Source organism: Castor canadensis, chromosome 11 (genome assembly GCF_047511655.1).
Source record: "Castor canadensis chromosome 11, mCasCan1.hap1v2, whole genome shotgun sequence".
In the NCBI taxonomy this organism is placed as follows: Eukaryota; Metazoa; Chordata; class Mammalia; order Rodentia; family Castoridae; genus Castor; species Castor canadensis.
The window spans coordinates 6,550,425-6,563,168 of NC_133396.1; the positions used below are offsets into that span (position 1 = coordinate 6,550,425).

Genomic DNA, 12,744 nt, shown 5'->3' on the forward strand with positions numbered 1-12,744 from the left:
GTACCTCCTGAAAGTTTTGGAACTTTCAGCCTGAAATGCCATTTTCTCCATTTTTACTCATGAGTTGACTCTTGAGATATTTTTAAATGCAGCTGCAGGTCCTATTCCAAAACCAGCACAGAAGTAGCACTTACTCTGCTCTACAGAAGTACAGGAGTCAGAAGGTGTCCCACTGTAGAAATGTGTTCACTCCTCTCTGCTTCTGGAAGTCTTACAGATGTGTGTCACCATGCCTGGCTCTCCTGCCTTTATTCTGACGTGCTCTCATCTGCAGGCACTGTGGCCACATTAACAATCATTGGTCTGTGTCACCCAAGGGCAGGGACATCTCTTATCCCCTTACAAGGTGCCTAGCAGGTAGTAGGGCTGTGTGAACAGTTACTCCTGGGCCACAGAGTTATCTAGGTCAGTGTCCACCATGCCCAGATGTCCAGCTTGGAGATTTGAGGTGGAGGTATTTTTCTCCACAGTGCTGGAGGGGCAGGTCGCCTTCCCAGCTTTCTGGGCCCAAGATCCTTCTAATGATGGATCTTCTTATCTTTATCCCACAAAATGACTCCAGACAGTTCTGTTGAGGACTACCCCTTCAGGCTCATGAGCACATCCTAGTGCAAAGCTTCTGGACCTGGTACCTGCCAGTTCTTACAGGAGGCTGTGAGCCTGGCATGGTGGGGGTGGGGGGGTTGTCAAGAGTGACAGCCACAAAAGCAGTAGCAGCTTTCATTTTCTCACAGTGTAAATACCTGCTGAAAAACCTCACCTTTAAGATGGCACCATTTCAGCAGAATGGCTCTGGGCAGCTATGTATGCTCCCTTTTCCCAAAAGGACTGTGGTCTCTGGCAGTATGGGTGCTAGGGCCTTGGGGTCTCCTTGGATCAAGGCTGCTGTGGGGCCTCAGTCCTTGGCAGTGGGATACCCAGGGCAGAGTCAGCCTGCCAGCTTTGGGCTTTGGTCACCTGGCTTGGGGAACAGAAGTCTTCCAGGAAGATCTGGGCCAGGTTCCGGAGTCTTGTGTTGGCTGAGAGAGAGAAGCGTAGCATGCACTGGATCACAGGCATGGAGTTCAGCTCAGGGTGGGGACAGGCTTCTGGTGAGCTCAGGTACATAAGTGTGGTAACAGCAGACAACACCGTCTCCTCGTTGGGACTGGACAGGCAGTTGGTGATCAGTGGGATGCCTCCTGCCTGTAGGATGTACTCCTTGTTGGCCCTGTCTGGGCATAGGTTGCAGAGGCCCCCTGGGGAAAAACAAGGATGAGCCTGGGTGCCCTGACCCCTGGCTCCTCTCACCTCCCCTCCCAGCTCCTCTGCCCAGTGAGTCTTAGGGAGGCACCCAGGTCTGGGAGAAGTTGGCCCAGGGACAAGGGATGCAAAGTCTCCAAATTCCAGTCCTTTTTCTCAAGGATCCAGAAATGCCAGGCTGCCTACTACCACCTACATTTCCACAAGTGAGCCCCACCACTTTCCTTCTTAGTTCAGCCACTTTTTTTTTTTTTTTTTTTTTTTTGGTGGCACTGGGGCTTGAACTCAGGGCTTCATACATGGTAGGCAGGTGCTCTACCAGCATTGCTTTGTATTGGGTGTTTTCAAGATAGGGTCTCAAGAACTATTTGTCCAGTCTGACTTTGAACTTTGATCCTCCTGATCTCTGCCTCCTGAGTAGCTAGGATTACAGGTTGGTGAGTCACCAACGTCTAACTGGTTCAGCCACTTTAAGGGCTGGTATGCTTTCCTTTTTTAAAAGCAAGAAAACAGGGCTTCATGAAGAGGTGTGGCTCAAATGGTAGAATGCCTGCCTAGCAAGTGTAACAAAGGCCTTGAGTTCAAACCACAATACCACCAAAAGAAGAAAGAAAACAAGACCTACAATACACCATCACTTCAGAAAAATTTAGAGTATACATAAGGGGTGGTTTTCATAGGTGAATGAATGTCAAAACTCCTACCATCCAGGTACTTCATAGTTGTTTTTCATCCCACAACTGGAAAATATGTAAATATATGTAGATATTTAATTACAGTGGGATACCTCCCTTGCTGTGTTGTAAGCCAGTATTGTTTTTTTTTTTTTTCATTTAACAATGTAATATGAACATCTTTCCATGACAGTAACTATGATCATGGCTATGCAGTGACTGTACATTAACAGCATGAAGTGTACCATTTTATGGATGCTGTACAATTTACTATGAGGTGAGACATTTTAATGTCATTTTCATGTCACTGTTACTAGGATTCTGGGGAAAAACAGAAAAGACTAGTGAGAGACCAGTGCTTCTGGAATAAAGAAATAGCTTCTAAGGCCAGAACCCCATCCCAATTCTCTCAGGTCAGGCCCCCCCAACTTTGTTTCTTCTTGGCCTTGGGGATGAATGCTACCTTTTTTTTCGGGGGGGTGAGGGGTGTCACTTTGTTTAGTATTGGCTTCTCAATGCAAGATGACTTCCAGTGCATTCTGACTCAGATTCCTGGCATGTTACTTCCACCCATTAGTTCCTGCTCAGTGAGAGGAAACCCCCTTCTCAGTTTATTGACATAATATGCCCAGGAGTCCTGAGTGACCGATCAGAATCAGGAGTCACAGCCCCATTCACTTCTGCTTTTCTGGAAACTAGCAAGCACTTGGGCCTAGAACCCAACCTGTGGTGCTTCTGCTAGGGAACCTCCTCCTCCAGGAGCAGGAGTTACCAGGTTTAGGCTCTGTTGCCCTCCTGAGCAGGACCTGGTCAGGTTGAGTTCTGCTTTGGAGAAACAGTTTAGTCAGGACTTAGGACTTTCCACTTCATTGGGAATAAAATTCACATTCCATTTAGTGCCCTTCACCCTGGCACCATCCACTCAGATCCTATTCCCTCTCCCTGGCACTAACTGCAGTCCCCAACCTTCTCACTCCAAATGTTCCTATACCTTCTTGCTAGTGACAAGTCCAGTTTCCCTTACCAGTGAGGTAACCCCTGCAACAGCCCAGGACAGCCCTCTCACTGGTGTCATTTTTTTTCAGACTTAACCCTGAGAAAGCATCTGTTTAGATTTGTTTTCCTGCTTACTGGCCACAAAGCACGCTAGGACAGTCATGCTTGAGATCATGTCGGTGTCCAGCACGAGGGGCTCCACAAATATTTGCTGTAAGTTTTTTTTGGTGGCACCAGGGTTTGAACTCATTGCCACATGATTGCTAGAAGGGCGCTCTTACCACTTGAGCCACTCTCCCAGCACTGCTGGAAGTATTTTAAAGAAGCAAAGGGGGAAAAAGATTTAGAGACCTGTAGAGGGCTAGACGGTTCCCTGGGATCCTGTTCACCTGGACTGCAGCAGTTCTAGGATCTGGAGTCAAGTATGGTGGGAGGAGGGGCTGAATGTCCTCCCTGAGTCTTGAGGAGGATGGGCAGCAGCAGAGGTAGACCTGGCAATGACTGGGTGCCTCCCAAGGTGCACCTGGAGGCTTCCCTGCCAACCGCTACCTCAGCACCCAGTCACAGTGTTGTCATTAGCACAACCCAGGGTCACCATGCCACTGCCTTCTATATTTCCTTTCTGTCCCTGAAGTAGGCACGAGGCAGGGCCTGCTGACTGGTTCACCGGGCACCTCAAGCTGTGGTAACTTACTGAACATAGGCTAGGTACATGACTAAACCTTATGAAGAAAGTGTCATCATTCTCCCTGCTTTCCTAGGAAAAGCTGAGGCCATGAAAGGCTGGGTAACTTGCCCAGAATCCCATAGAGGGAGCCGTTTGTCACCAGCATGGAAAATGCTGTCCATGTGTAAGACAACTGCTCCTGTCATGGGCAGTTGGCAGGCTCCGAGTACCAGCCTCCTAACCCACTGTGGACTAGGATGGATAGGGGTTGGGCTATGGGAATTATCTCTGCTGTCAGTGGAAGCCCGAATCACTGCCTGACTGGTGAGTTATCATATCCAGGTGTGTCTGGGCAGGGCTCTGCCACACAGCCAGGGGATAACCAGATGGCATATGTTGGAGGGTGGAGTAGGAGGAGGCTTCAGGACAGGGGTCTGGGAACCCTCCAATCAGATGCCTGCCAGAGCATGCCAGCTGCTTGGGCCCAATGCAGTGAATTCTTTAGGCCCTCTGCCTAGCTGGCAGCATCCCTCAGAGATGAAAAGGACTAGAAGGGAAGGGGAAGGAAGCTTGGGGACAAGAAATCTGGGCTAGAGCACCAAGATGGCACCAGAGAAGCATGACAGGCTGCTCAGCTCACAGATGCTTTGAGCCCCTGCCCTTAAGACTATGAGTGCTCACCATTACACCAGGGAACCACTGCCCTGAAGAACTAAGGAGGGCTGAGAAGCAAGAACAACACAGAAGGTTTGGGGTGCAGAACACTTGCCTACCATGCATGAGGTCCTAGGTTGCATCCCCAGCACTCCTCCCATCAAAAAAGAGCAACACAGAAACTAGAAATTTTGTTACAAGCTCAACAATAGCAAACCCATTAAATAAATTATGGCAAATCTAAATAATGAAAAACTAGACAGTTCTTTAAAAAATAATGTCTTCAAGTTTCTGCTGGGTACTGAGGGGGTAGGGGGGAGAGGGAGGGGCGGAGTGGGTGGTAAGGGAGGGGGTGGGGGCAGGGGGGAGAAATGACCCAAGCCTTGTATGCACATATGAATAATAAAAGAAAAGAAAAAAAACAAAACAAAACAAAACAAAAAAATAATGTCTTCAAAAATATTTAATGTGGGAAAATATTTGTAATATAAGATTAAGGAGGAAAAAGTTAGGCCAAATTATATATACAATAAAATAAGTTCACTAAGGTGACACCCCGAGAGCCTTCCATGTCCACTGTAATCAGCTCCTCCCCAGCACATCTCCCTCCCCTAGGTCCACTTCTCTTCAAAATACTTGTGACATTAGTGTTATCTGTCCAAACGTTTACTGGCTCTTGCATCACTGTTAAGTTCAGCTGGGGTATAGCTCAGTGGTACAGCAAGTGCTTAGCATATGGAAGGCCCTGGGTTTGAAGGAAGGAAGGAAGGAAGGAAGGAAGGAAGGAAGGAAAGGGGAAGAAGGGAGGAAGGGAAGAAATGAAGGAACAAAACAAATTATAAAACTCCATGAGAATGGGGACTTTATCTTGTCCTATTCTGATCCACAGCTTGGCATGAAGGAGGTGCTCAGCAGATTAACTGCTAAATGAATATGCACACTAAATAAATCAGCCTGGAGATGCACTAGCATGTTAACAATGGTTATCTCGGCACAGTAGGATTACGGTAACTTTTCTTTATTTGGTAAGTTTCCTCATTCATATTATTTTTAGCCTGGGATATAGCTCAGTGGTAGAGTGCTTGCCTAGCACTCATAAGACCCTGGGTTTGATTCCCAGCACCACAAAAATGAATAAATACCCTTCAAGAGAAGGTTTTTGTTTTTTGTTTTTCCTGACACAGGATCTGATTTTATGGCCAAGGCCAGTCTCAAACTCCAGATCCAAGGCCAGGTGCTGATGGCTCACGCCTGTGATTCTAGCTACTTGGAAGGCAGAGATCACAAGGATCACAGTTCGAGGCCAGCCTGGGCAAACAGTGACAGACCCCATCTCAAAACACCAACACAAAAAAGGGCTGATGGAGTGGCTCAAACAGTAAGAGCACCTGCCTAGCAAGTGTGAGGCCCCAAGTTCAAACCCCAGTACTGCCAAAAAGAAAAAAAAAAACCCAGAGAAATTAAATCTAAAAGTACAGTAAGATGCCAGTATAGCCCGCAGCTTAAGAGCTAAAGTAAAATAGTGCCACCAATCTCCATCAACAGGTGAATGAATAAACAGACTGTCATGCCCACACAAGAAACAACACCGTAGGGGGGTGGGAGATGGGGGGAGGTGGCACAAACAATGTATACACATAATTAAAAGAAAAAAAAAATGACACTGTAACAATCTGGATAAATCTTAAAAACACTGAGTTGAGAGGAAAAGCCAGACAAGAGTATATCCTGCATGATTCCATTTATATGACATTCAAGAACAGAGATGGAAGTTAGAATGTGGTTACCTGGATGTGAGAGGCAGCTTTCCACACCTTGATTTAGGAGCTGTGACACAGAGGTACATACCTTAACAAATTTAAAAATTAACTGACCTGGCACTTATGTGTGTATTCTACTGTGTGTTCATCACACTGCAATTTTAGAAGACGGCTATAAAATAGAAAGGAAGGGTGGGGGGGTGTGGCTCAGCAGTAATGCCACCTGTCTAGCAAGAATGAGGCCCTGAGTTCAAAACCCAAGTATCAGCAAAAAAAAAAAAAAAAAAAAAAAAGGAGAGGGCTGGGATGTAGCTTAGTGATAGAGAGCTTGCCTAGCATTCAAGAGGCCCTGGGTTCATTCCCAACACCTTGCAAAAAAAAGAAGAGCAAGTTCTGACCAGCTGATGAACTTGCTTTGAACAAACAAACAAAACCACATAAAACAACTAGAACAAGAGGCAAAGGCAGAGCCCTCCTAGACTCCAAGAACCAAGGAAACCCCTGAGAGACAAGAAGACACCCCAGGGCGAGAAAGCTGTGGACTTAGACCTCAGGTCACACAGCAAGTAGGGCGTTGGTGCTGGGAAGGACAACCTGGCCCCTGAGGGAAGGATCTCAGGGTTGTTCCAGGGGTTGAATGAGGTTTAGCTGACAAGGGCTTGGTAAGCCTTCCTTCAGGCAGCCTGAGAACCGGCCCACCCCAGGGTCAAATCTTCACCGGGGCCAGGCTCAGGGCACATACTTGTGACGTCTCTGAACTCTCAATTCTCCTGCCTCTGCCTCCTGAGTGCTGGGAGCAGATGCATGGCCACTACAGGAGGAACATGACATCTCTGGTATTTTGGGTTGGTTTTTTCTTTCTTTTTTTTTTTTTTTGAGACAGTCTATGTTGCCTAGGCCTTGAACTCCTGGGCTCACGTGGTCCTACTGTCTTAGCCTCCAGCATAGCTGGGACTATAGATTTGTTCAGCTTTGGTACCATTTTACTTAAAATGATGAATGTTTCAAATATGAAAAAAACAAAATTAAATCAAAAGAACAAAGCATCATGGCTTTTCACATTTTTGATGTAGATACTTCACTTGCAGATATTTATTTGGTCTACAGATACACTCTCCAAAGGGTGAAATGACATAGAGATAAAGCCATCCTGCTCCAGTGCTGCTTGTGAGAGAAACAGACACAGCCTAAATGTCCATGCCAAGGGGCTGGCTCACCAGGGTGCATCACACACCATGGAATATCACGCAGCACTTCAAAAGCAGAAGGAAGCTCTTCAGGGAGAGATATGGCGGGTGTGCCAAAATACACTGCCAAGTTAAAAAAAAATACAGAATATAGACATAGTATGTTACTTCATGTATAGCTCACACAAAAAAATATGGTTTTTGTAAATTCTGAAAAGCATTTCAGCTCCAGAGGCAGAACATACAAGAAGCTAGTAACAGTGGCTGCTTCTAGAAAGGGGGATGAAAGTAGAGCTCAGCCGTGGAGTGTTGGGTCAGCATGTGTGAGGTCTTGGGCTCCAGCCCCAGTACCAAAAACCCCCAAAAAAACCAAAAACAAAGGAAGGAAGAAAAAGGGAAAACTACTGACCACTATACACCCTTCTGAATTTTATACATGTCAACCAATTCTATATTCACATATATTAATAACACACACACACACACAGTGCCGCCTGTATCTGGAATAAGACTACTTGGACTTGAACTCCTGCATTCAAGTGACTCTCCTCCTCAGTCTCCCAAGTAGCTGGGATGCAGGTGCACTCACCATGCTTGGCTTTTGATAGTTTTACTTAAAATGATGAATGGTTCAAATATCAAGAAACATAAAATTAAGTCCTTGTACTGGGTATTGAACCCAGGGCTTCAAGGATTCTAGGCAAGGGATATCACTTGAGCCACATCCCCAGTGGAGAAATGCTTTATGTTGTTTTCCAAAGCAAGAAGAGCACTTATTTACCAGCCTTTATGCACTACTACCATCTGGTGGCAGCTACATGCATTGCAGAAAGTAGAACGCAGGAGACCAATTTAACCAGAGTTCTGGGAGGCCACCACTCACTTGAAAACTGCTTTAGAAAGGAAGCTGCCAAGTATCCCATGATTTCCTAAGATTCAGTTAGTTTTCATAGGCCAAAGAATTCTCTCCTAGTTCCTTTACATCTCTAGGTAACAAGTATATCTGTATACCCACAAGCCAAGCAATGTTGATTTGGACAAAATTCCCAAATTAATGCCAAAACCAACATTTTAAATTGGGACTACAGTTCAAAAATCTTTTATTCATTCAGTGTGTATTTACTGAGATTCTGGCTTTATATATGGTTCTCCACAATTCAACCACTTCCCATTCAACATTCTAATGGCTGACTGAAGCTAGACCTGTCTCCCGGGAGCAGTTCCTCGGATACTGATCAAATATGGCCTTGGACTGTGGGTACCACCAGACAGCAGAAGTGACTTCTTACCAGAAGTAACTCATGGATGTGATGGAGGAGACCAGGTATGGGCTGGAGATGTGGCAACCATGCAGCCGAGTTCAAACCCAGTTCCACCAAAACCAACCAACCAAACAAAAAACAAATAGAGGAGACCAGGTGTGGTAGAAACAAACAAGAGAAAACAGGCCAGGAATCTGAGCCTGAGTTCTGCAGCCTGGGTCTTCCAATGCAACCTTTGAATCCTGCATCAGGGTAAAATCCTGGCTCCAGTTACCACTACTAGAGTGAGCCTCAAGCAGTGGACTAGATCTCCCTGAGGAGAAGTTTCTTGAATGCCTTGAAGGTGGTGACAGATTTGGATACCTTGTATGGAGTGCTGGTGTGGTGTGGTGTGGCTGAGGTGGCAGGTGGTGGGCATGGGATAGGCACCCACTAGAGCCTGGACTCTGAGGGAAGAATGGATACCCAGAAGGAGAAAGGGGGAATAAAATAATTGTAAATGAGTGATTAACCATCTTTAGGTTTGCCTAACCCCAAAACACAGCTCTTACCAAACTCACTATGCTGCTTGCCAAAAGACAGGCATTGGTTTTGGAAGACATGACTAAGGGCAATCTGACCCAGCTCATTTCTCTGCTGGTTATTCCAGAACCAGTTCTCAGGGCCACTGCATGGAATCAGGGTCAGAACATATACCTGTAGGGTAAATTCCACTTTCAGGTCTGCCTCCCTTCTACTTCCATCCTCCTTTCCAAGCCAAAAGACCTGAGCACCCCAGACTACAGAGATAAGCAAGGCCGGGTTCTAACTTCATGAAGATCACAATCTCTGAGTTGCCATCAGGGACAAAGACTCAAAGCTCCACAGCACAGCAGAGAGTCATTTAGCAGCAGAACAGACACCTGACAATGTTTCTATCTAGTGCTGGAGACGTTACAAGAAAGGGAAATTACAGCAGTCACCAAATACACTTCTAGGTACCACTGGGACTTGCCTTTCAAGCTATATACAATAAATACGAGAGAAATCTAATCTGCAGAGGATCCCACAGAGGGCTTCAGCAGTGACAGAGCTACTGCACTTGCAACTGAGGCCCTGCTCTGGTAGAAGAAGGAAAAGAAAAAGTGGTCAGAAGGGCGTAGAGCCCTTGCCTAGCACGTGCAAGGTCCTGAGTTCAATCCTGAGCACTGCCAAAAAAAGAAAAAAAAGTACCTGGGTAAAGTAAAACATGATGATGATATTAACAATTCTAGAAAAGGTGTCTATCCAGACACTGCACTTACTTCTCCTACTGCAGTCCTGTGAGGTAGGCAAGGTACAAACTCAGAGGGAAAGGACATGGTCATCCACTCAGGGAGCTGCCCAGAACAGACCCAGGCCAGCCCAAGCCTCCCCTGTAGCTCTTGGCTCAGTGGGTCAGTATCTCAGGGTGGCCCTGTGCTGGGAGCACTGCCTCTGAATTCAGGCAGTTACCTTCCTTCCTTCCCTCCTCCCTCCCTCTCTCCTTCCCTTCCTTCCTTCCTCAGTACTGGGGTTTGCAGTTTGAACTCAGGGCTTCACAATGGCTACCCCTTGAGCCACACTTCCGGCCCTTTTTACTATTTTTGTTTTTGGTGGCACTGGGGTTTGAATTCAGGGCCTCACACTTCCTAGGCAGGTGCTCTACCACTTGAGCAACTCCACCAGCCCTATTCTGGTTATTTTCAAGATAGGGTCTTGCTTTTTGCCTGGGCAGGCACAATCCTATTTTAGGCTTCCTACAATATCTGGGATGACAGGCATGTACACTCAGTTATTGGTTCAGATGGGGGTCTCACAAACTTTTTTTTTTTTTTTTTTGCCTAGACTGGCCTGGGATCACCAATTCTCCCAATTTCAGCCTCCCAAGTAGCTAGGATTACAAGTATGACAGGTATGAGCTGATCCCAAAATCATTCTTAAAGGTTTTTTTTTCCCAATGTGGAGAAGTATTATTTCTTAAAGGTACATGCTGAAAGAATTTGTTTGCTCTCAGAATAAATTCCAAACTCCTTCTCATGGCCTACATGGAAGCCGTTGTAAGGTATGGTGCCCCCAATCTCTAACTTCATTTTGTACCATCCTCTCCTTGACTTATCATAATCCTCACACACCAGGCTTCCTTCTCGCTCCTTCCTGCTCTAGGGCCTTTGCCCATGCTGCATCTGCTTAGCATGCCTCCCATGATGGCCTGAACAAAAACAGCCTCACCTACTACTGCTCTATATCACTGCACTGTTTGTAAATTCCTTTAGGGCAAAGACCTTTCCCCAACTTATTTGCCATCTTCTCAGCATTTGGAATAGTACTTTTGCCTATACAGCACCAGCCCAAAAAATATCTGTCCAGTGAATAATTCAATAGGTCTTAAGACCATAACAAGTACAGGAATCCCAAAGCTACAGATTCCAAGTCACCTTTGATTCTATTGATATGAAAATATTAAAAGAGCAATCTCCAAACTTTTCCCTCAAAGTGGCTTCAATCCATTCCCTCATTCATTATCTTATCCCTAAGCGGGAGGAAAGGCAGACATGCAGAACCAGACCTGGGCAGTAAGTTACACGCCTGTTTCAGACTAGCTGCGACCTGGACAATGTGTGGAGAATGGAGGTGGCATTGGAAAGGGTTGCCCTTTTGGGCTGGTGGAGTGGCTCAAACGAAAAGGGTTGCCCTCGCAGCAGAGGGACTGCCTAAGAGATACCTTTCCCAAGGACTCACTTTTAACTGACTCATCTCACCCAAGCCCATCAGGTTTCTGGGGAGCCGGCCTCATCCTTACCAATAGCAAACTCCACTAACGTCTCATTCTCTTCTGACAATGAATCGAGGAATAAATCCAGGACTTGCAGTTGCCGCAGATACTGGTAGTTGCTGGGGTCATAAGCGAAGTTGGCAAGGTTGGCGAGGACCTGCTCCTTGGCGTCTGTAACGGAAAAGCGGCACTAGGCCCAGAGCCGCGCGGCGGTCGCTGCCGGACCCCAAGCCCCGTCCCCCGGCGCCACCCCGCGCCTCTCACCTTGGCTCTCAGTCTCCTGGAATTCCGTGACCAGCGCCTGCAGGTACCCTAGTCGCCCGACGTGGGGGTCTACCTTCGGCTTCTGGGCCATGGTCCGGGCGCGAACAGCCCCCGGGGGACAGGTGGGAGAGTAGGAAAGGTGAGGCCGGAAAGCCGGGCGAGAACCTTACCTGGACCTTTACACCTGTCCTGGCGGCAAATGGGTTCAGATTCTGCAGTAATTTGCAGCTGGAAATGGGGACATAGGGGATGGGAGGGGCCTCAGGACCCTGTAAGAGTTATGCTTGGAAATCTAAATTCCGGCGCCGGACACGGGACGCCGGCACAAGCTGGAGGTAGAATTGTGGAAGTAGCGCCGGGCTCTAGAGTCCCAGGTCCTTTCTGGGACTTTCGGAAGCCGCTCTAGCCCCGCCCCCAGAGAGCGGAAGGGGCGGGATAAGACGTGGGAGGGGCGGGACTGTCGCTGAGCTGCTCTGTGCGCATGCGCAGCGTGCTCTCGTAGCTTTCTGCGTGTAGGCACTGGCATGACCCACGTGTGGATGTATGGATGTGGCGCGATGCACGTCTCTGGGACCTTTAGGAGCACAGTGGACTTGGAGGATGCCCATGTGTGGAGCTGTCGAAATAGAAGCACCACCAGATCCTTCACACCTGGTGGGGGAGGGCAGCCTAGCCTCCTCTACAACAACTCCCCTCTGGAAGGCGGGCGTCGGCTCTCTACACTCGCGTCCGTCTTTTGTCCCTAAAAAGCGGAGCAACTCGACATCTCCTCCGTCCCGATCTGGAACTGAATCCGCCACCTCTGGCCAGATACCATGGGGATCGCGTCAGTCTTAAGGCCCTTAGCCAGGTGAACCAGGATCTCCTGGGGCAACATCGTCAAGCCCTAGAAAGAGCATCAGTTCACCCTAGATATTCCACACTAGTGGCTTTGTGGGTTGTGGAGCCTTTTGTCCTGATTCCTTCTCAGCTTTTCAAGAAAGTGATGTGTGATCAAGATCTCATGGTCACACGGAACAAAGTACCAGAGAAGGTGGCCTTGCCATTTTGTCAGCAAGCTTAAAAGTGTGTGGGTGGAAGAAGGCTAAGTTGTGAGCTTCCTGAGGCAAGGACTGTGTATTTTTAGCTCTGGGACTCCTACCAGGGCTGATGCATGGATGACACGCGAAGGAATTTCAGGTGCTCAGGGTTCTTGAGCCTGCTCTGAGAATGAAAGCACAGACAGACTCTAACAGCAGAGGTCGGAAAGATTTTATTTGTAGAGA

At 47.4% G+C, this 12,744-nt stretch overlaps 1 protein-coding gene across 1 annotated transcript; it reads right to left on the minus strand.

Annotated features, from left to right (window-relative positions):
• Window positions 1–230: 230 nt before the first annotated feature.
• On the minus strand, window positions 231–11,876 carry Armc7 (armadillo repeat containing 7). The gene is made up of 3 exons (XM_020165530.2): window positions 11,480–11,876; window positions 11,243–11,386; window positions 231–1,238 (listed from the first exon to the last, which is right to left on the minus strand). Exons 1-3 carry the CDS (start codon window positions 11,568–11,570, stop codon window positions 877–879), a joined length of 597 nt encoding a protein of 198 aa, XP_020021119.1. The 5' UTR covers window positions 11,571–11,876; the 3' UTR covers window positions 231–876.
• Window positions 11,877–12,744: the final 868 nt, after the last annotated feature.

Coding starts and splice junctions, on each gene's coding strand:
- Armc7 (XM_020165530.2), bottom strand. CDS start 11,570: ATGGCCCAGAAGCCGAAGGTAGACCCCCACGTCGGGCGACTAGGGTAC. Junction 11,387..11,479: donor CCAGGAGACTGAGAGCCAAG/GTGAGAGGCGCG, acceptor TTTCCGTTACAG/ACGCCAAGGAGCAGGTCCTC. Junction 1,239..11,242: donor GTTAGTGGAGTTTGCTATTG/GTAAGGATGAGG, acceptor GTTTTTCCCCAG/GGGGCCTCTGCAACCTATGC.